Below are 23,885 nucleotides of genomic sequence, written 5' to 3' on the forward strand. Positions count from 1 at the left end.
CCCCCTAGGTCCAATCTACCTTCCACTTAAATCAATTTCTTGTATGTCTTGAATGAATTTGGATTTTTGCTGCTCAATTAGACAGTAAGCTCTCTGGATCAGAGGAATTGCATTTTCCATACATTTCTACTCTCCTCCCTTCTCCCTGCAGCACCATCAAGTCCAAAATCTAGTGATTGTTACAATGTACTGTGGCACACCTAACCAAGGACCACAAATGGATGAGTGTTCCCTCATGATGGTAACGATAACATCCAGGCCAGCACTGGCAAGCATGCTTGTGCTGAAAGGGCAGGATAGGAATATGCCACTGTGACCCCTTCAAAGTCCCTGCCATGCCCCAGACAGCCACCTTGACCTGGCATGCTCCCCACTCTTGTCTTCACTCTGTTCTTGCTCCTCTGATGGTCTGGGTGTTTTCTGCAACCCTCTGTGCATGGAGGGCTGAAGAGCAGCAGTGGGAGGCAGTCAGCTCCCAGCACTGGTCCCTATCCCCATCCTGGCTCTGCAGCAGGAGACAGATAGACCTGTCAGTCCAGAAGCAGAAGGCTTATGAGGGTTGCTTTCCAGCACACTTAGTAAGATGAAAATAATAGCTTGAAGGAAAATGCATCCATTTTCCTTTACAAATCCCTGGTGTGGAAATGTTTTAACTTTTAATGAAGTCCATCTGTGCAGAAGTGCTGGCTCTAAAGGATTTAGAGAGACAAGACACTGGTGCAGCCTGCTCCTTCCTCCTCCTGTTCTTTCATTGATAAAGGAAGCCCTGAGCAGTGCCTGGATACTCCTTCTCAGCACCCAGTATATTCCTTTGTTAGCATGAAAAGTATGATAAAGATGCTAATGAGCCCGTGCTTTCTAACACAGCACACTCACAAAGGATTACCTGGGAGGCTAGGAAAGGGGAGGACATGATCAAAAACATAAACCCCAAGAGTCAAGAGACAAACAAACATTTGAACTGTTAAAAAAAAAAAAAAGTGTAAATGAGAGCAGGTACAAGCAGTTCTGAAAACTACACATGGTGGAAATTAGTACCGCTGTTCAGTACTCAGCCATGCTTTCCGAAAAAGTGGCCAACTTCTTGTATCCACTGCAATGAGGTCAATCATTATCAAACTGCCATGCAGTGGTGGTGCAGCTGACACACTTAATTTCCACCGTAATTTAGCATTAATTAATGTTTTCTCTAGTAAAGATGCAGACACTTTCTGAAGACCCTACTGGAAGTCACTGATCCATCTAATGACAACACTAGGTCTATCACAAAGAGAAAAAACAGGGGTTCTTTTATTCTGCATCTTAGACCTAAGAAAGCAAGATATTTTTGTTTTTCTCCTTGCTTGTTAAAGAAATAAAATACTGTTGTGCTTTGACTATCTTTCTGCTGTCATTAATGTAGTAACATGATTTTTTTTTCTAATAGAATATTTGCTCTCAGAAACTGTAAGCACAATTACCATCTAGGACCTAGTACGCACAGTGAATTTAATCTGATAATAATTTATGGGGCATCCTGTCTTAAATATACAGCAGGGCTTTATCAGGATCACACAGGTTGGAGACTGACGTTGTAAAGATTATGTGCAATAAAAAGGCTTGTTCCAAAAATTTATGTGTAAGAAAATTACAGTTAACAGCAAAGCATATGTCTGAGAACATGCTTTCTTCGGTGAACATCAGGATCATCTCACATGTGCAGACCATCCATGGCCCATTCCTAGCCCAAACAAGACCTTGCTGAGCAGCCAGTCAAGTGTAAAATTCAGTACACTCCTCAGTCCTACAGGATTCACTTGCTAAATAAAGTGTTCATTAGTAAGAAATCGGAAAGTTGTTAAGCGGAGGTTTTTCTACCTCTTGAAGCTCCTGTGCCTTTTTTCAGCCACACTGCTATAGAAAATAGAACATTGAGAGTCTGAGCATGTCACAGGAAGCAAAAGCATCCCAAATACTGCAGCAAAACAGCTGGGTATCCATGCAAACCTATGCAGCAACAGCCAACCTGGTAACTAGGATCCTTTCCCTCAGAGTGCAAAGTGACAATCTGGAATGCGTTTTAGTCCAGCTTCCCTGAAAAATGAACTTGCAAGAACACAGGGAGTTTAAAATCATCCGTAAGTACACTGTGAGAGTGAAATGGGTGATTCCACTGCATAGATATAGCTTCATCTTCTGAATATCCTTAACTGGATACTTCAGTCTTCCAAAGACTCTTATAATCCAAATTACACTGCAAAATAAAAATGTAGTCCCCCAGAATAAGCAAAGAGAACAATGACAGAAGCCACCCCTAGAAGCAAACACTCAGCATGTGAAGACTTAATCCTTCTTATGCCCCTTTCCACACTAACCAATGCATCTACAGCTTTAAGATTGTGTTTTCTTTCATCAAAACAGAGGAAGAAAGAAATGAAGATGAGATTTATTATTAGACAGTTGATTCACTATGTGGAAATAAAATCTCGTTCTAACTCCCTAACAAACAGCGGGTTGCACCAGCACAAGAATCTTCTTTCTCTTCTTGGGAAAATCCATTACTACATTTCCCAGGGGCTCCTGACCAGTGGTTCTGATTATACAGAGTTCCATATGAAGCAGCACATTTTTTTTCTTGCTGAAATTAACAGAAAGCATTAAGGGAATTTAGCCCTTGCTTCTCTCCAAGCTAACTCAAACACCTTTAGTGTTGAGAAAGAAAAACTGGCAGGAGACTGTCCTAATGTAAAATCTAGCTATTCTGGTATGTTGAAAACAGTTTTAAATGGGCAACATAGCACAACCATTAGAAAAATCACTTTACATGAATTGTGGCTAATTTCCAGCAGGTTCCCAGTGTGAGCCATTAGTACCCAGAGGCTCAACCATCGATGCATGTAAGATGGATTAGGACAACTCCAAAAAGCTGTTCAGTTTTTAAAGACACACATTTCAAAGCAGATGCCTAAATATCGGCTCACCTATAGCTGAGCACCTCTGGCTCATCAGAGCACGGCCAGTTTTACACTATTCCACCGAAGGTTAGTTTATACTAAGAAGATTAAGTACTCTTCAATCCCAATTAAAATAACCATGACACAAAGTTAAGGAGTTCAAGGGAGAAAGGAACTCCAATTCTGCCGATATTTCAACATTTTACATAACACCACATAAACAGCAAAAACAGATTTCCAGAAATGTGAGTCAAACTCAACGCGGATCAAAGATATCCTTGAACCTAACCTGCTGGTTTCTGAGCAAAAGGCCACATCACAATCCACAAAGTGTGATGAAGGCACTAAGACAGGGAACGTACTCCTTCGCTGAAAACCATGGAGACTTCTGGGCAGGAGGAGAGTGACCTCCTTGGGTGGAAGCTGGTCTTACCTCGAACATAAAGGTTAGCTGGAGCAGAGTAGCGGGTTCCTGCGCTGTTGGTTGCAACACATTCGTATTTGCCTTGGTCTGACTCCTCGCTGTTCTCTATTTGAAGAGCTCCTGTATACAAACAAAACGACACAGAGAACTCAGGTTATGGCAAATCTGGTAATTGAACAGCCAGCCTCAGAAAAGGAAGGCCATGCCCCACACATTTAAAGTATCTTCCTGGATAAATATATTGTGATATTCCCTGGACCCACAGGGTACCAAGCATGCAGGCAAAAGGTACCCAGTCTGCTGTTAGAAGCTTGTGAAATTGATTATTGTTATTTTTTTAATGTACAGGAAACCAGTTACTGATGTATTTCCAATTGCCCCACCACTTATACTCATTGCTTCAATAAAGGAAAAACACATACACATACACACATATTAATTACAGCTTTGTATGAGACTCCTGTCTAATGAAAGGACCTTTAATAAGCCTTTAATCAAAACAGCCAAGCACAAAGCACACTAACTGTAGCTGTTTCTTATCTGATGCACACAAAGCCTAGCAAACACTCAACAAATTGCGACCTTCCTGCAGAAACTGGCATAGTCCCATCTCTCCCACCTCACCAACCCTCCTTCCAGCAGACATCCCCTTTTGAGAAAACACTTTGCCTTTCACCAGCTTTCTCCATGTCAATAACCTCCTTGTTCTTTCAAATTTCATTATATGCAATACAAAAAGATTAGAAACTCATCTGAGACATCAAAGAAATACACCAGTGCAATACACCCGTTTTGCTGCATAGTGCTTGCATGAAAGCCACCCTCCCTTTGTCCCTGCAGTGCCTGCTCCTCCAGCTTTGGGTGAGGAACAGTTGCTTAGCCCAGACTGCAGGCTCCTCATGACACGATCTGATCCCATCCCCCAAGTGTCAGATGCATGAGGGGCAAATTTAAGTAATTGCAATAATTGTCAGAGCACACAGAGTAGCAATTTACATGGGGAACCTGTAGAGTACTCATGATGTGGAAGTGAGTGCTGATCTAGGGTGGTTTTCTCTCATCTGCTCCATCTATTCCATTGGTGTCCAGCACCACTTGGCCTGGGAGGCTGGCCTTTCATCCAACTTCTTGCCTAGCACAGATGACTGCAGAACTGGTCACATCTAAACTCCCCCAGCTGGACCCCATATGCAGACTAAAAGATGGAGATGAAGAAAAAGAAAGAAGCAGGATGCATATGACAGCAAGCTGGCACTGCAGGAGCGAAGGGCTGTTGGCCAGACACTGAAGCGGCTGGTGCTCAGCCTGCTTCCCCCAGGCAATGTGGGAATAATTTTTAAAGTGCCTCCAAGTACTCAGATTCTGCTGGTTAGGACTGCCTGTAAGAAGGGAACTCTGCTCACAAACCATATACTGAACTAAAAGAAAACATTAACCCCTTTGCTTGTAAGGATTTGAACTCATTTCTACTTGCCATGGTTCAAAACGACCACTGAGAGCGGCACTGAGAATAGCTGGTGAAATTGCCTTCTCCCTTCTTGCTGGTTCAAGCTGCAGAGGTCAACTCAGTTTTTCATATCATCAGAACAGAAGAAAAACTAATGTGAATCAACCACTGCCACCTACATTATTTAGAAGGATAAATCGAGACTGTAGCATAAGTCTATATGTCATGGGGAAAAATGAACTTCCCTGGGTTCTGCCATATAATAAAAATGATGTACAGAGCCCTCCCTATTGTTGCATTAGTGCTGGAAGTGAGGCTCCAGCTAGACAGAGAAAGCTCGTTTGCAGAAGTCTTTCCATCTACTAACAAAAGGACCTGCCAGCTTTCCCTAGCCATGGCACTCTCTGGACACCCACAGGCCAAAACCTACAGAGCACTGTTGCTTAATTCAGGGAGAACACTGAATTTCTACATACTATCTGGGAAAAACATCTTCAAGCAGACAGCAGCATGACAGGCAGTGGAGCAGGACGAAGTTTCCCAGCACTGACAAGACACAGAGAATCAGAGAATCTAGAAATGGAAAAGACCGATTAGGTTATCTTGTGCATCCCTGGGGGCCAGGACAATATTGCTCCCTGTTGTAAATGTACTTGTGTTCTGTCCAATCCCATTTTAAATGTGCCAAGTGATAGGTCTTTCGCCACTTTCTCAAGGAATTGATGCCACAGCCTGGTTATGCTTTCTGTCAGGAAGATTTTCCTAAAACTCACTATTTATTATCTCCTTCTTAATTTCTGCTCATTACTCTGTGGGCACACATGTGCTGCTGGGTTCATTCTGAGTGCTTGCATCAAGCTTGGCCAGGAAAAGCTGTTTTCTGCAAAACATACCCAAACTTAAAAAAACCCCAACCCACAAACAAAAGAGAGTGGATGTCATCACCCTGAGGAAGACCCTATCTCTGATTTAGCCTGTAGCCCTCATCAGCCGGCTGGACTGAAAGCAGAGTCAGCTTCAGGTGACAGGCAGTGGTGTCTGCCTGGAAAAAATTAAGATCCCTAGATAATTCTGTCATGAACACATAGATTTTTATATGCCCCCTTTACACATTTAATACATATCCCTGGTATTTATACCCTTTATACTTGTGCTCACCATGCATCTTAAACGTCGGTTAGTCAAACTATTTTTTACCTCTAGGTACCTCAACATCATTGCTGGAGAGAGAAGAGGAAAACATAAGAGGGTGAAGAAAATGAAGGCAGAAGGGAGTTTCAGATTACATGCTGTTACTGCCTGTCAGTTCTGCAGCCAATGTGGACCAGTTTCTAGAATCATACTATAAACATGTAACATGTGTCAGCAACTGCCTAAAAACTGCTCAGGGACACTGGGCAAGGGATTCTGGGTTTGTCTGGGTTGGCACAACTGTTCAGACTGTGGCGCGTCAGGAGCAAGAAGAGAACCCAGAAAGCATAAGGAAGTTAATGCAAACCTCTCAACTGAACCAGAAAGAAAATAGTTACCGCAATAAATCATCATTAGACAAACATACAGATCCCACAGTATAGCTGACAGCTAGCAGGAAGTGGAAGGATCAGGGTAAACTGATGGCAGTCAATGGGACTAGAGGGGTTTTCTTGAAGGACAGCCTACAACTAAGTGATGGATACAGGAAAGTGTAGGGTATGTCAGAGTACAGAGATTTATGAAGAAAGTTATAAGCTCAGACACTGCTGGGATCAAAAAGCTGGAGATAGAAATGCACCCGAGCCTTGGGAAAAACTCCCTAAATGTAAAATGCTCCAGGCCCTAGTTCAGTCATCCCAGAGAAAGGCAACAGCTTCATCTCTTGGAGGGTTCAAGTCTAGTCTGGACAGAATACAAGGAGCTACAGGAAAGAAAGAACAGTCCTGAGCAGCTCCTTTCCCTGAAGTTCATGGAAGCTGTATTGGAAGACTCTCAAAAGTGCAGTGGATTCTTTGCTTTGAGAAGTGCAAAGGACCTGATTTCTATTCCTAGCCCTGTTAACATCTCATTTTATAATCTGCACCTCGGCAAACTAGGGCTAGGAAGGCTGATTTACTTTTATTCATTACCTTGGGATTTATGTTGCACAAGTTGCTGAGTAAGGTCTTGTTCACACAGGATGTTACTGCAGACTTCTCATACGGTCTCTTCCAGTGCTCCTGTGTCAGGTGTCTGGTCTCGTTTGCCTGGCTGAGTCCTGATGTGCAACCAGACAGCACGGCCTCAGTGGATGCACGAGGACTGTCTACCACCAGGACATGCACATGTGTACAGAGAGGAGCAGCGAACAGCTTGTTTGGGAGCACGTGGGGCTCTGCAGCAGTAGTGTGCATCAGAGCAAAGCCTCTCTGCTGAGCACCACTCGACCTCAGCTGCCTCCTAAGCACCCTGAACAACAGCGGGGCTCCAGCGCAAGAGGGGCAGCCATTCCTCACCACGCTGCAATGTCATGTTGATCTCGCTTGCAGCTCAGATCTGTTCCCGATAACACATCTCAGCTTATCAGGGAACTGACAGCTCCTGAGAAAAACCGTTGGCTGCTCTCCAGTGCCAGGGAGAATGGTGACAAGGCAGAGATTTCTGGGGCTGAGGGCAGGAGCTGGCCCTGCTGACTAACAGGCATCCCTTATAGGTTCTTTACTTTGTGCTGCTAACTCCTTGCCAGTCCCTTCCCTCCTCTCCCAGCTTTTTCTTTTGGTCTTTAAACTTGGGCACAGACAGCAGCCCCGTTAGCAGCTCTCCGAGATACTTATCTATTCAAATATACTTGTGCTCAGGCAGAATCATTAGTTGCAGTGACAGTGGTTAAAAGAAGCATTTAAAAAGTGCACTGCACAGAAAGAGCAGGGGGAAGGCAGATCCTGATAAGGGCCGCTTCTTGGCAGCGCTGGGAACTGTTGTGCCATGGAGGGCTCGTCACTCTCTCCTCTAGGTGACAAACCAAATGTAAAAGCTCTGAGCTGCCATACAAACTGATCTCTCTGAAATCCTGCTCTGTAGCTCATCTGGTACCTGTGCTCTCCTCTCCAGAGAGCACCGCATGGAGCTAACACAGCAGCTCTTGGAGTGACACTTCCTTATCTCTTCAGATCGGAGCTCCATCCCCAGCAGTGAGAGCAGCTCCATTTCTCTAGCAGGGCATTCACAGCCTCAGGCCCCCCGCTCAGAGCGGTAGCACTGGCCTTTGGCCCTGGTTATAAAATTAGACTTGAGTACCCAAGAGTCAGAGGAACCAGACTGTAGTTACAGCACTCATCTAAGGAAAGGATTTGTAATGCAGGTATTAATGAACCCAGATACCCGACAAGGGCCCTTCCTCTCAGGGAAGAGGTAAATTTTGCCCACCCTGTACACTAGAGCACGTGGCTACCCCAAAGCCCTCCCTTCCTTCTCTTTCCTCCTGCCTCCTACCAGCTTCTTTCACAGAAACACCACCAGACTTTTCCTGAAGCAGTATTCTTAGCTACCCCTTCAGGCAGTGCTTAGGTGTGGGTCCCAATCCCCCTTCTGCTACAAACACCCTGGCTGCTGCCCAAGATGACCAACACTTGCTGTGGGAGATGTGAAAAACCAAAAGACACCAAACCCATGCAAGTCACTAATAATAAAAATAAGCATGTCCCACATTTACTACTTTTTGTAATTTATAACAGCAGCATCTCCCAGCTGTTACAGAGCATTGCACCTGGTCTCCACCAGCCATCAGCACCGCAAAACAAGGTAACTACAAATATATTTTTGCTGTTAGTGTTCATTATGGTCATTATGCCTGAGAGGCCGGTGATTGGCACACAAGGGGCCTGTTCTGGATGGCAGCACAGCTGAGAAATCACTCTCCTGTGCACCAGGAGAGCTGCTGATAGCACCCGACTGCTGCCACCGAGCTGGACTTGGGCAGAGAGGGAGCAGAGGAGACCCAACGTGCTTGGCAACATGCGTTCTCCTCTTGGAAAGTGGAGTTTCAGGATGCTCTGATCTCTCACCAGCAGGCACAGGAAATCTTGGGGAACTCTGCATCAGAAGAAAAACTACAGCACTGTCAAATGCACAGTAACACCTATATGCTTCTAAAGGGACATGAGTCAGTCTGAATCCCAACAGTAAGAAACATGTTATTACAAACATTTCCAGGCACTACCCCACCCAACCTCCCCTTGACACTGTCTGCTCCTGCAAGCACATCTTCTCATTTTGAAATTGTTTTCCTTTTGCTGTTATTTTGTGACTGGAAAAGCTCAAGAAACAGGAAAAAAAATCCTATCACATACAAAGTGCAATCAAATGTACAAACACATGCTCAAGAAGAGACAACAAAATTCTTTTAGCTTCCTCTAATCTTTGGATAGCTTTATGCTCCAGCTCTCAGAATAGTGTCGAAATACTGGAGCTATATTTAAATCAGTTCACTCAGGACTGGAAAAGGTTTAGCTGCAGCTATACAGAAGTCGGTGCAGGTGTTTACCTGGCTTCCCAGACAGACAGCTTCTGACACCCAAGTGAGCTGATCTAAAGTTAATTCAGACAGACCTCTGCTACGCTGACATCTGCAGGGAAGAAATATTCTTATGTATAGGAACCTCAGACATTTCCTGTGGTGACAGAAAAGTAACAAATAAATCTGACTGGAGAGGGATAATGCCTGAGATAGTGATATTTCTTTACCTCCTCATGTGCATCTGATCTAATGCCTGTTCGGTCCAGCACCCACCTGAAACACAACCGTGCTCTGCTCTCCCTTGCAGCCTGGGGCAGGAAAATACAGCCAGGTTTCATAAAAGGTTGAGTGAGTCCAGTTCCAGAGAAATGCTGGAAACATCTTATATTCTACTTTGAAAATAAGAATGGGGCAGAACTTGCTTAAACATGGATTTGCTGGTGCTATTTGTGGGTCACCTTAAGAAGCAAGCTATTGCCTAATCTGATGGGCCTCTGCCAGCTCCATGTCTTTGATGAACAAATAGGGATTTCAAGACTAAATTACTATCTGGGGCAGTCCTGGAGGGGTAAAGAGTGAAGCTACAAATGGAGATTCTGAATTACAGATGAGAGCACCTCCCATTTCAGGGAAGCCAGAGATGTCTTGGACACAAAAGATGAAATATGTCAGGGTAAAGTCAAATGAGATGTTTAGAGAGAAAAATCTCCTGTTTGTAGGGGTGCATGGTAGAATTTCTCAGGTCGTCCTCTCACTAACCCCATGCTGCTCCCTCTGAGTGGGTTCTCCACTGCTCCGGCACAAAGGTAATGCTTAAACCTCCCAAGTACTCCAGACACACAATTCCTAGTGATACAGTCACAGCAGCAGTTAAATCAAGACAAAACCACCCCTTCCCCCCCAAATATTATTACCAAAAGGGTTCATTAAGAGTCATTAGTTCACCCTTCCTTTCAGACCAAATTAATGTGGATTCCAAAGCATCAAACTTACCTTAATGAGGAACAAGAGTGCAGCTGGGTATAGAACATGGCAGAACAGTCACTTCTACATGGACACAACCTCACCATCATAAAAGCACTTTCATCTAATCTGTCGTTATCTTTAGAAATTCAGTGACCTCCGTTTTAAATAAAAGGCATTAGGCTGACAGAAATCCTCTGGGAGAAGACAGAGAGCAGCACGTGGCTTCTGTTTGCTCTCACAGAAATGTCATCTTTGACATTCAAACAGGACACATATATTTTAAATAATGTCAAGAACATTCTTAAAATACCTCATCAGGACTCAAATGGGGGTGGGAAGTGGGGTGGGGGTGCGGGGAACTTATGTTTTATGAGATGGATGGTTCTTTCCACAGAGATGCGTTCGGTTCCCAAGCAGGACGTATGGAGCATCCACGTGGTTCTGGTGCTGAGTCACTAATGTCATCAGACAGGGCAGGCACGCAGTGAGCACGCAGTGAGGCCCCGGGATGGCTGCATGCTTGGCGTGCACGGCTGGGAGCTCAGAGTGCTCGGCTAGTTAGCATTCAATCTGTCATTTCATTTTAGGATTTGCAGTAGAAATAGGAGATGAGGAAATAGTTTAAGGAGCTTGTAACATCACAGCTGTCAATCTCTACTGTTCCAAAGGGAGGAATGACAGATATGTAAGCCCATTCATATCAAAATAAGGTTTTCAGTTTTTCTCCCTGACCCAGATTTGCTACAGAGGCAACTTAATGCAAATACGCATCAAACGGCAATTCACATTTAGTCTAAAATCACTTAACAGGAGCTGAAAACATTAACCCCCAGCAACAGAACCAGTTCCAAAGAGTCAGACTATTAACTTCCAGCAGTGATTCAGGGGAAAGGGGAGGGGAAAGTGGAGAAGGGGGAAAACTGATCTAACAAGATCATGTTGATTTGTAGGTGGTAGTCATTCTGTCGAGAAATCCAGGGGTCAGTCAACAGGGGTAACCAAAATCACAAGAGAATTCAGAAGGGCCTTAGCATGTAACGCTGATTAACATGCTAAAAGTTAATCTAAAGAGACAGCTTTGAGTGTTTAGGCTAGAAAAGACAACACTCCAACTAGAAAGTCATTACTGGTGCATACAGGCTGTGAAAACTAGCCAGGGACTGTGCACACTGGGCTGTCAGAGCAGGGGTGGGTTTAATTAATGAAGGCTTAAAGCAGCCAGATGTGCTTCTGATTTATCTGTTTAAAACAAATCTTTGTGCTGCAAAGCAACATCGGCATGTCCAGCTTGGAAAGGGGGGTCTGGGGCAGTGGTTCTCCACTCTGCCACCACATTAGAGGCACACTTGAAAGGTAAACATGAGGAATGCAAACAAAGGTGCTCCTTCTCCCAGAGCCAGGTTTGCTCAAACTTTCCAGAATTTCTCTCCTTCTGGTTAAAGTTTAAAGTCCAGCAGCAGCGAAGAATTTGACCGTTCTCTTGTGAAAATGTTACCTCCTTACACTTACAAAGTAATCCATCTAAAACTTCCTAGACACAAAACCCCAGAGGTCACAACTGCGCGGGAAGTTCAAAGACTTGTAGAAGTTGCAGGAGATGTCAACCCTGCTGTGGCGGAGGCCAGGGACCATTTTCCAGTTTGCAAACTTTCCGTTGAATAACCCCCTTTCAACAGTGCAAAATTGCAATGGATGAGTCTACAAGAAATCACTCTAAAATCCAACCAAAATAAACACACTAGTGGGAGAGTGCAGATGAGTGAGAGCACTGGCAGAGTTAGGGCTGAGAGTAAAAGCTGGAGATGAGAAACACCGGAGGAGAAGGGACAAGGCAGACAGGAGATGGAGTGACGTGACAACTGGAGGCACATTTCAGCATTCTTACCTCTGATCGGTGTACCACCTGGTGAGGTAATTTGAATGCAAATAAGATTAGAGAGAAGCATTAGTACAAAGAGGAAAGGAAGAAAATTATAACTAAAGAGCAGAAAGTTTTTTTAAAGCTAGAATTTGTATTAGCGCGACAGGAATAAACAAAAAGAAATTGATGTGCAATAAAAGTCAGAGTGGCTGTCTGGGGGTTAGTAAAGCTCATTGCTTCCAGGAGTGCAGCATCTAAAGCCACCACCCTCATGAATGGGGGCCGAACTAAGCTGCTAAGGTGGTGTTGCTGGCTGGCCTCACCACTTGCATTCACCCACACCACTGTTCAAGCAGTTGAGATGGAGGACACGTTGGGAAGATGGTGCAGTGCCCCTTCACTCCTCATACGGAACAAGGAAGGGGCGTCCTGGGGGCTGTGTGACCGTGAGTGGTCTGGGCAGGAGGGGTGGAAAGCGCATGGTAGCGGGGGCTAGGTGCAATTTTGCTTTGAGGTTAGAATGACCAGTGGGACAAAATCTGCTTGCTTAAAGAAATTAAACTAAGGAGAGAGTGTAGCAAATCAGTTTTGAGCCATTCTCCACATTCACATAACCCTTGCATCAGGTTCCCTCCGGCAGAGAAGCGGGTGTCATGCAGAATTAACTTTACATACAGAAATATTTCAAAATGAAGTAGTTTCTGGTAATGTAACAATGGCACGCTAGCCAGATCTCTGTTGTTCCTGCCTAATTTGGATGTTAGCTGGAGAAGGGAATCCCTACCCTCTTTATAAGGCACTGGAGATAATTTTACATGCTATAATGAAGAGTATCTTATAAGGAGGGCTTCTCTGGGAGTGAGGTTAAGTTATCCTGTTGCAACGATCTATAAAGGTTTGTTTTATGAGGTCAATGTGTTCCGTAAGTGGAGGAGCCACTGGTTAGTGTCTTGAGTTCAGCATACAATCAATAACAAAACATGACTGAAGGGGAGATGCTCCAGCTGGGCAAATTGGCAGGGAACCCTTCTAATCCCCACTTTTGTCCCCTTGGTCTTATTTTGCACATATGAAGGCTGTTAGTATAAGGGAGAGAGAATCATGCAGATCAAATCTGTGGGCAGTTCATGGTATGTGTTGGTTTTATGCAGATTTGTAGGATCTGAATACCAAGCACTTACCAAAGAAAACTGAGGAGTTTAAACAGACAGAAAAACAGGGTTAAACAGGACACAGTGTGTCAAATCATGTTCAGTGTATTGATTAATAAATACCAGTATGCATACAAGAGTGTCGTGTATCTCAGATTTACAGCTCATTCCATTATCCACAACAATGATCACCCAATGGGAAAGAAAGACAGAAAAGAATTTCTGTAAATACAAAGAAGGCATATTTTAAGCATGTTTAACTTGCCTCTTAAAAGGTTATTACATTATTTATACTTATTCTTTTTCCTAACTACCCTTCCTTTAGGCAGAGCCCTTTCTCTACGCAGAAGCAGCAATTCAAACTACTCATTTTAGCATTTTCCTCTGCCGAGATGACTTTACCCCATTTTAACTTTATGTCTGGTTATATTTCCTGACGCTTTCTATCCACAGATGACTGAAGCATCAGGAAAAATCTTGCAGTGACTGAAGTTGTGGGTAATCTCTCTCTTGCAATAATAAATCTGCTGCTTATTTATTTATCTTAGTAACTACCACTACCCTTGACAGAACAGTTAGAGATACTTGTATGGATTATCACAGTCATGGAAAACAGGGTTATTTCACTGCCCATTTGGAAAGTTTGCCAAGTGATATTTTTGTTCTGTTTGGTCTAGGACCTCCCCACTCCCATGTTGTTGCCACCCCCCCCACCCCCCACCCCATCAGTTCTCAGAGTTAAGAAAAGCATCACCACAGAGTGTCGCTTCCCACAGGAACAGTGCAATGACTTTGAGCACAAGCCCAAGGGGCAGAAAACAGCACTTCCTTTTCTCTCATCTGGCTGAAATAGGGATTGTTTTTCTGTCCTAGAACTGAAAAGATTTGCAGCAAATCTTTAAATCTACTCCCTGTAGAGGCTAAACCCTTTCTCTAATATGCAGTTGTCTACACAGAGCTCTAGGAGCAACTGCATACTTGAAGCAGATTCTCTAAAATGTAAGTGTGACCAGATCATTTTTTTCTGCGTTAAATCCCAATCCTCCCAGCTTCTGAATGTAAGCCAACCCTTGTGGGAGCAGCACAGAAGCTTGCTGTATTTAGCGCAGTGTTTGTTCTGGGTCTCTCTCACCTTTGCAAAGTTAAGACATTCACTCTTCACTCACAGGACACCAGTATGGAGAGTGCACAAGGCCTTCCTGTTGGACCGCAAATTTCCTCATCCAGAAGGAGTAAAAGTTTCCATTTGCCTTTCATATCATGACAATACATCTCTGGTTGTTGTCTTTTCAGGGTATCCCTCAAGGGGCCCAAACCACAGCATTTAACCCACAGTGACAACATAAGAGAGTCCATCAAGTGATGGAGATGCCATCACTTGAATGGTTACTGAGGCCAACTTGTGTCCTGTGATTACCAGGCTGCTTTATGCAAAGGGCACCCCAAAATCAAACTTCAAACCCAATTCCTTGTGTTTGAAAGGTTTGAAACACTCATAAGGAAGGAGAGTTGCTTTCCGCTTTACGATAACAGACACTGAGTAACACACCATACGTTCAGTCAGGAATGAATGCTGACCCTGACATCTTCTGTGTACTGGAAGCACACAACCAGGCACCCAAAACAAGGCAAAACACAGGATGATACACTGCAAAACCTCATTCGTATTTCTCAGTGTGGAGGAGAGGCTCTGTTGGAGAAGGGACTTCACTCTGCTGACACAAACTCACCCCAGACTTACCAACACACCACTTTCTTGTAGGAACCAAATCCACAAAAAAATCACTCCAAAGCAACATGAAACAGAGAAACTAAGGCTCTTGCTGGCTGCAACTTGGCAGCAGGGCAGTGCAACACTGAATCCCAGAGAGCTCCAACAGTGCTTTCGGCTACTTCCTAACATAGTTTTAGGGGAACTATTTTCAGAAGTGAAAGCACTACAGAAATACTGGCTACTTGCCACCATTTGCAACAGGGAGTTTGTGTAGAACCCATCACTGCTGCATGCGCCTCACACAGCTAGACCCAGACGTGCAGTATCGGTTCTTCCAGGATGTAAAACTTCAGCTGTCAACTGGTTGGCCACGATATTGCTTCAACCCTCATCTAGTCTGGGAGAGCATCCATCCTTGTGTGGATTTCCTAACCCTTTTGGATAATACTCCCCAATCCCCATTCTTTTGGGCTGTCCTTACATACCATGCCCCAGGTCAATGCCCATCTGATGTATGGGCTCAAAACTGTTTCTTGCCAGGAGCTGAATGTCTTCTGTTGGGTACTGACTGCTGACTATTACCAGTGAAGCAGGATATGGCCATCACCGCCATTTCACTGGGATGGATATCACTTCTTTTTGGAAGTTTGTTCTATGTATGTTGGGTGCTCCTTTTGTTTCCAAGTAAGCAGTACTTCTAGCTATAGGATCACTAAAATGAAAACGCTTCCTGGTAACTCTGAGAGCATAAATGCTCAGATGATCTGGTGAGCTGGTTCCCACTGCTTCTTTGTTAGAAGCTTCTACACTTTTCCAGAGAGTGACTGCAATCACCTATAGAGCCCTCTCTGAAACTTCACTTGCAGTTATTTGCCTGAAAGACACACTAGGGGGGTCCAGGACATAGTTCCATAACTTAGTTCATTGATGGTGATTAAAAGAGAATGATAATTGTTGTAAGACCAAGTTCTTTACGAGGTGAAAGATGACAATGCTCTGGGAATTTCTGGAGTTTCCTTACATGGCAAAGATATCTATCTGTATGTTGACATTCAGAGTAGTTATTTATTCTAATTTGACATTTTGTTCATAAGTTTTTCTGAAGAGCAAGGTGAAAGAGAAATTCTTCAACAATGAAACTCAGCGGAAGTATTCAAAAGCGTTGAGAATATGAATACCATCAGAGCTGCTTTGAAGTCTTCAGGAGCTTGTGATCCAAGAGTCTTTACAGAAGAACTGTGAAGCATCAGCATAATCTGATCTATATTGAGTTTCCACCACATCATCAACTCATTTTAAAACATGCTTAGAGGTGTAGCACTGACCCTTGCTGCCAAAACTCAGTATGTACATCACCTGAAATACTACAATGGCTGGACAGTTTTAAAATCAGTTCAGCCAAACAGGTTTTAAATGAGTTAGCATGCTGCGGAGGCTTCCCAGCTCAGAGCTGGCCTTAGAGATCCTGTGTCAATGACTGAGAGACAGTGACTGAAGCTATGGACCCTGGGGGAGAACAGGGAGTTGTCCTGAGTCACTGCATTTGCAGAAAAGCAGCCTCTCCACAAGAGGTGGGAAGTATTAGCAAGATGAGCAAGAAGAATTTTGCTACAACCAGCATGAGTCAGAAACCTTGCTTTTGCCTTGATCTGTGATAATGGGAGATGAAAACCTGTATTTATTTGTGTTCTCATCTCTAGAGCAATTAGCCCAACACATACTGGCAAAACTACCGAAGAGCCAGACTTAATAAAGAATTAAGCATTACTCGTGAGGAAAGAACTACATATTGGGGAGAAAGGGGAAAAAAAGCCCTCTAAGTGTGAAGAGTTATGTTACCTGTCAGAAGGTTTAATGAGAAAAATGCATATGCACACCTACAGAAGTAGTTAGCAAATGAGAGATGGTAGGATACAGGGCAGATTTATAAATTGTATATTTGCTCCTGACAAAGACACTGGTCCTCTGGGGTTAAAAGAGCTTAAGATGATGGCTTGGTTGTCTTAAACCACAAACTCTCTAGTACCTCGACAAAAGATGAACAGACCTCTAGAAATTGATGTTCAGAGTCCCCTTGGGCACATGATCTGACTGCATGCAAGTTCAAAGACCTGTCTGAAGCCCCCAGAGCACTGCCAGCCCACATAACTGAGTGTCAGAAGAGAGCACCTTTCCCAAACATGCTGCTGCTTTACCTCTAGCTATTTATTCTACAGTAGAAGCCTGAAGAAATAAAATCATCCCTCAACCCCCTCTCTAAATCAGACTCCAAAGCTGCTTTGACCTTTATGACCTATATTTAGTACATCTGAATAATAATATATTATGTACTCATTGAAGGTCGGACACTCTATATATGCAATATTGGGCTCACACCGTGCTGTAGCTATTTTAACTATATTACATCTGTCTAGCTTTTATTGGGTTTTAATTAAATGAAATTAAATGAGCGTATATTTAGATTGAGATAGTATAAACTCACATTCATGCAGATATGCCAGGCTGGCTGTAAGATATGATCTTAATGGAGCAGAGACTTTGCAAACTATTAAACTCTCCCATATAATGAGGTATCTATTTAAATACTCTTTTCTTTGAAAAACAATTCTGCCCCACTATGGTGTAGTGCTGGAGAGCTGAATTAGCACCTCACAGAATGGATCAGAGACTGTCCAACCCACCACATTGCTCACACAAGGTGACTGCAGTGGGACTCAGGCACTACTTTATATCAACTGTAAATATAGGAAAAAGCCACCAATGCAAGCAGAGATTGAATCTCTGGCCCATGAGATGTGGTAAACTTCTTGCTCCCTGCTCATGCCAGGGTGGAGCACATGTTCAGAGCCCCTTTGGGCACATGATCTGACTGCATGCAAGTTCAAAGAGCCTTGGTGAACCTTGGCATCGTATCGCCAGGTCCCTGAGAAGAAAACTTTGCTCATATTTGGAAGTCTCATGCACTGAACTGTGGAAACCTCCGTTACTACATCAGAGAGCTAATCAATTTCTTTTGCGAGTCTGAGGATGTGTGCTGCTCATTGATTTCTAAAAGGTTCCCTTGACACCTCCCTTGGTAATTACTGTGTCTTTAGCAAGCAGCTAGCTCTAGAGTCTGAATCCCAGGTGAAATACTCAATTGAGATGTTGCTCAAGAACAGTGAATAGGAAGCAAAACTTGGACACACTGACAGGGTTTACTAGTTTGTTTTTAAACTTTCTATCTCACTAAACTTGTGAAGCAGCTGGTAGAGAGGCAGTCAAGTGCCTGCGAAAAGGAGGCTGGAGAATGTACAGCAAGTGCATCAGGAGCTGCCTTGCTGCTCATTTATGGTAATTTCTGATGCTGATTTAGTCAGCTATGAAGTGAAACACATCCATGTGCACTTTCCTATTGCTGCTTCCTAAAGCTTCTCAGAATAATTAACAAGTGTGATATTTTCTTTCAGCACAAACAGATCAAGATTAAACCATGTTGTGGGGGAGATAAGCTAAAGGTCACTGGGAAATTTCATAAGCTATAAATGCATTAGTATAATTAGCGCTCACTGGTACATCAAGGTGGGATCAGGAGTGTCAGGCTGGGTTCTATTTTTGATGAGAGTGATGTCTCATTACCCACTCCCCCAAGTACAAGCCTACTTCTTATCATCCAAGCATCATCAGATTTATGCAGAGGGCTCCTGCTATGGGGAAATGTGTCAAGACATTCACCTTGCTAGGAGGAAGATGGTGTTGCCCTGGCAGCAGCACTCATAACAAATGACTTTTGAGTGCCCAGAGATATATCATGGCCAGGCAAGGCAGTCTGCCTCTTATTCAAGTGTGAGACCTTTCTAGACAAAATTTGTTCCAGCTCTGATCCCTTCTGTACTTTGTGTAGGGTAATGTGGGCTTTTTTTCCCCAGACTAAAGCTGCTGTGTAGTGCTGCTGTGCATTGTTAAATAGCCACTGCAATTCACGCTGGGGAGCTGCACTTCATCAGTGAATAAACCAACGTTTTATTTTCTTTTAATTCTCTAATGGGCCTTACAGTCCTGGGAGACCGAACAGCGCAGAAGAAAAACAAGAGTTCCTTGCTAAAATGAGTGCATTCTTAGCCACCCACAAGAACTAACTGTCTGTATTTCAAAAGCTAGTATTTGGCTTATCAAACATAAAAATCAAAAAGCAATTAGATATTTCAAAACTGTGTCCACCTTCCTTTGAAATCCATAGAATTGCTGCTTCTTGGATTTTTCTTTATTCTTGTGGTGTCACATAGCAAGAATGATAAAGATCTCAACAGGAAGCAGAGCACTGTCTCACAGAGTCTACGTAAGGAGTGAAGTAGTACCTGACCCCTGATGGTAAAATCTCAGCCAGTATCTCATTGTCCTGATTTGCACTGTGCTCCTATTAAAAATATCTGAGACCTGTTGAGTTGGTAGTGAAATGTCTGAGCCTACCAAGGATTTGGGGCAATGTCAAGATGGTCTATTGAAGAAGAAATCCAGGTGATGTTCCAAAAAGCATATCCGCTCTAATGTCTCCTTTTAATAAGCCATGATATCCTGTCAGAGAGGATCAGCTCCAAAAACTGTTTTTATATTGTAAAAGAAACAAGCTCAAATCAAATTGACGTTTGGGTTTAGAATTGCATTTCAGAGGAAGAAATCATAGAGGCAAGTAAAAGGGAGTAAGAGTGAGGAGGTAGGGAAGGCTTACTTGCTTTGCTACCTTACCCGAGCGGAGCTGCTTGATTCGCCCGTTGCTAGTTGCAGTGTCGACAGGCAGGAAGTCTTTGAACCAGGAAATTTCAGGATCGGGATTGCCGCTGGCAGCACAGAGCATTGTGGCCGTGCGGGCCTTTTCCACCACCTTCAGCTGCGGGCCCATGTCAATGGTTGGGAAGCCAGCTGGGAGGTGGTCTTCTGCAAGTGGAGAAAACACACAAGGTTAAAGAGAAACGTTTGGGTGTAGTGATGGGATACGGTTGTAGCGACAGCAGTGTCATGGTACAGCATCTGTGCCTCTGCTGGAAAACAGCAGCCTGACTTCCCTACTGAGAAGGTTTTCAAGCCCTTAAAGCACATTAGGCTCTATAATGAGCATTCATTACACCAATAGAAGCTTCCACTAAATTTAACTCCGTTTAAATCAACTGCCTTGGGAAACGTCCATAATTTTCATTGATACGTAAGCTCCATTTATTGTTGTTAATAATTCAGTAAAAGCAGGTATTTGCCTTTTTGTAGGAGGACTGGGTTGAAGATAACATACAAACACAAAGCCAAATAGTTTGAGGCATCTTGAAAAACAACAGCTAAACAATAGAACCCCTTTGAATGGTCCAGAGAGACCCATTTTCTCTTTTTTTGACTAGGAACATTCTGTCACACTGGTAGGAGAGACTGTAAATTTCTTCCTCATGTCCCCAAATCTGATTCAGAATGCTTTTAGAAACTAATGAATGTAAAGCTAATGAGCCACACTCTGCTCATGAGCCACCTTGCCAGACTGTGCCATAGCAAGCTCCTGGTGCATTTTTTGGGTTGCAGAGAGCAACAGAGGTGTGTGAGAAATAGCCACCGCATGCCCTGGCATGTCTTACTGAAATACTATAGAATGAAGCACCCCCGTAACTGCTAAAACCATTCATACAGCAGGTAATAAAATGGTTAATTAGGTTTGCTGGTGCAGAGCACGCTCAGGTAGGCTGGGTGGAATACATTAGGCAGCCTTCACTGATAAGCCAAGGCATGCTCCAACATCGTCATTCAATAGCAGCCGCAGAACAGAGCTCATTTACTCATTCTGTGGCAAGATGTACTGTACTCTGCTAAGCCTGAACTGCAATCAAAAGGACATACTTTCGCAGAAAAAAGAACTTGAAGAACATTATCAAGCTTTTAAAGCACCAGAAACTCAATTATTTTCAGTATGTTTCTTTCTTCCCCAGTTTTAAGGGAACTTAAGCAAACCTTCTTGGGCAAATCCAATTCTGCAAGGCTTCCAGCTCACTGCAGTGTTTAAACAAACAAGACCTCAGCATCTTCTCAAGTCCCAGAGGAGTCTGAACTTGCTGCAATCTGATTTTTCCTGCTATCACCACACATCTCTGTATCCCTCACTCCTGACAGGAAGGTTCTAAAAACAGGCCACCTCAGGTGCTTCCTTCTACCTGTACTGCCACACCTGCAGCACAAACACAGCCTGTGGTGGCTAATCTTACTTATTTCTCCCTAAGATCTCAGGAGAATTCCCAAGACCCTTGACTTGTTTGCAAATCAAGACTCTGTAGCGCAAGGCAACATCTGCTGTAAACAAAACAATGCCCTGGAATATTGGGGTTTTTTGTTTAGATGAGAGTGACTATGAAGCATCCAAGGTTTTCTAAAGGAAAAAACAGTTCCTGATGCTTACTAAAAGCAAAAACCTCACTTGGTCTCCCAGACTGGCCTCCCTAGAAACCTCTCTCATCATGAGCAAACATAAATGGAATTTTATTTTTTTTAATGAAAGGTACCACAAAAACTAGTTCTTTTTTAATTTGCTCTCCATTGATTTTCAAAGACAAAAGGTGCATAGAGCTTAACTGGAATGACACCAGAGCTAGCTAGCAACAGAAACACTCAATTCTGAGCAACCACAATGCATACTCCTACATGGCTGAAAAGAAACAAAAGAAGAGTACAAACACAAGTACACCATGGTATAGACTGAAAAGCAAAGGAAGATACATAGGAAAAGCAGTAAATGATGACATTCCCTTGGATTGAGGCCAAGTTTGCCTAAAGTGCAGCACCTTGCTATTTATGGTACTGAAAGCAGATGTTAACTCTGGGGAGGCTGAAATCCTGATGTGATCTAATCTAATCACCTGATTACCATTGACAGTCTTTTCTGGTTTGTTCAAGATTTTACAAAGAATGCACCGACCTAAGTATCACCCAGTTCACTTCGTCCAAAGTCTGTGTGGAGGCTTAGCACATAGCTAAAAGCAAATCTGAAACCAGCATTTGTGCAAGAAATCTCTTCCTATCTGCAGTGATCCTTTGTTCACAGAAATGAGAGAGATCAGAAAATCCTTCACAGTGTCTGATCCACATGTACATGACCAGCTTGCTGCACTGGAGGTGGCTGTTCAATCAAAATTAGCAATTTGTGATGAGCTACAGACCAGCAGAAATTAAACAATCTAACTATGATTTCACTGGGTACAACAGAGAGATGCTGATTACAAAGACCCAGTAGCAAAGACACTGCTGCCGTACTAGAAATCTTAGATTACGCCTTTTCTGAACTTCAAAGAGATGTACAGTGCTGCTCCCATACCACACACCCCCTGCAAGCCCAAGCCATTACAGAGCCCGGATGAGAATGCTGGGCACTCCACACCTGGACAGAGACCACCACATGATGGCCCTCAGTCCCCAGGCCTCATGCCGAGCTGGACACAGACAGGCACAGGCAGGCATACGAGGCTTATGCAGCACAGAGTCTTTACCCTCTTAATTGCACACAAGCCCCAAAACTATAGTGACAAACGACAGTAGCAGAAAAGCAGTGCATCCTGTGTAGCCAGAGCCGCAGCAGGCTCCCTGGGCTAGCCCTGGTACTGGCGCAGCCAAGTTCCCGTGCATGCCTGGAGATTAAAACCTGCCTATCTGCTGTGGCCACACCACCACCAAAACTCAAGTAAGTGGCACTGGCATGCCTGCATCTACGAAAATGCACAGGCAGCTGGGACTTCTTTGATCCGTTGTCAATCAAACGTAGAGGCAACACTAGTGTTTAAGAGCAGCAGTGTGCTTCCAGGAGGCGGCAGTTCCAGGTCACATCGCTGTGTGATGAGATGCCAGGGAAATCTGACAGCCAGTCCCTGACGGCACCTCAGACACCCAGAGGCTGGGGTTTGCCTGCTATTAGTTCTGGGGTAGGTCTCCAGGGGACCTGCACTGGGCCAAGGTCAGTGTCTGGGGGCTCGACCTCAGGGGGAGGACAAACACTTTCTCCAGAGGTGATCCAAGGGCCTCAGGTGCCCATACCACCGTGAAATGGGGGACCTCAACTACTGCAGGTCCTTCCCTGGTACTGTGTGCCTCTGGCAGCCCCCCTGAACCCTCCTGGAGAAGAGTGGCTGTGCAGTAAACCTGAGCTAGTCACACCACAGCCTGGCACAAGCCCACACCTGCCCTGTCAGCAATGCTATAGTAGAGATAATAGGGCTTCCTTCCAGCCTGGCTTGGTGTTGCTGATTTCACTGTGACAGTGAGGGATGTCTCTGTGTTCAAACACTACAGGCGACGATAGGAGTTCAGAGCTGTTCTTACCTTGCCTTCCCCTCTGGCAAAAGTCTAATCTAGGTCTAATTATGAGGCTCAGTCATGCCTCGGCTCCTTTCAGCTCTTGCTAGCTGTACTAACTTGTCTGCACATGGAGCTCGTCAGTAATAGCTCTCCTCCTATGCATGCCAATACGTGGATACCCTTATTCTACAAAATGAGTTTGTCAGCACTTGGTTTTATTCAAGACTAGCTAGTGCACTTTTAATACACATTAAAACAGGCTATGAATCTGCTTTCAAGTGCAGACTATCTAAACCAGTTTTTCTTTCTGGGTTTCAGATACTTTCAGAAAGGGTGTATCTCAGGGTAAGCATTAAGTAAGAACAAGCAAATCTAGACACAAGCAGGAGGGTTTTTTTTAGCATTGCAAGCTCTAATTCCCTCCATGGACTACAGCAGCAGAAGCAGGAATGACAGGGGAGCAGGAAAAGAGAAGCAGGAGAAATGAAGAAGCAGTGAGAGAGAGAGGAAAAAAAAAAAAAAAAAAAAAAAAAAAAAAGTGGGTTTTACAATTACAAACAGAAACTCGGAAAATCCATGACCAGGCTGAGGCCTTGCTAGCAGCAGTCACCAAGGAGCCAGGAATGTCC

The 23,885-nt window shown here is 43.9% G+C and overlaps 1 protein-coding gene across 18 annotated transcripts in view; it reads right to left on the bottom strand.

The window, feature by feature from the left end:
• The window catches only part of PTPRF (protein tyrosine phosphatase, receptor type F), a 296,366-nt gene that overhangs the window by 89,520 nt on the left and 182,961 nt on the right, over positions 1-23,885 (bottom strand). For 9 of the 18 annotated variants that reach the window (XM_026854408.1, XM_026854404.1, XM_026854392.1 and 6 more), the window contains exons 5-7: positions 19,690-19,878; positions 12,124-12,141; positions 3,367-3,477 (exon numbers count right to left, since the gene is read on the bottom strand). In XM_026854408.1, coding sequence (XP_026710209.1) covers positions 3,367-3,477; positions 12,124-12,141; positions 19,690-19,878 — 318 coding nt within the window. The remainder of the gene's footprint in view (positions 1-3,366; positions 3,478-12,123; positions 12,142-19,689; positions 19,879-23,885) is intronic. The other 9 variants (XM_026854407.1, XM_026854406.1, XM_026854410.1 and 6 more) reach the window with 1 other exon arrangement.

This window comes from Athene cunicularia, assembly GCF_003259725.1.
Source record: "Athene cunicularia isolate RWA chromosome 8 unlocalized genomic scaffold, athCun1 chr8_part1, whole genome shotgun sequence".
Lineage (NCBI taxonomy): Eukaryota > Metazoa > Chordata > Aves > Strigiformes > Strigidae > Athene > Athene cunicularia.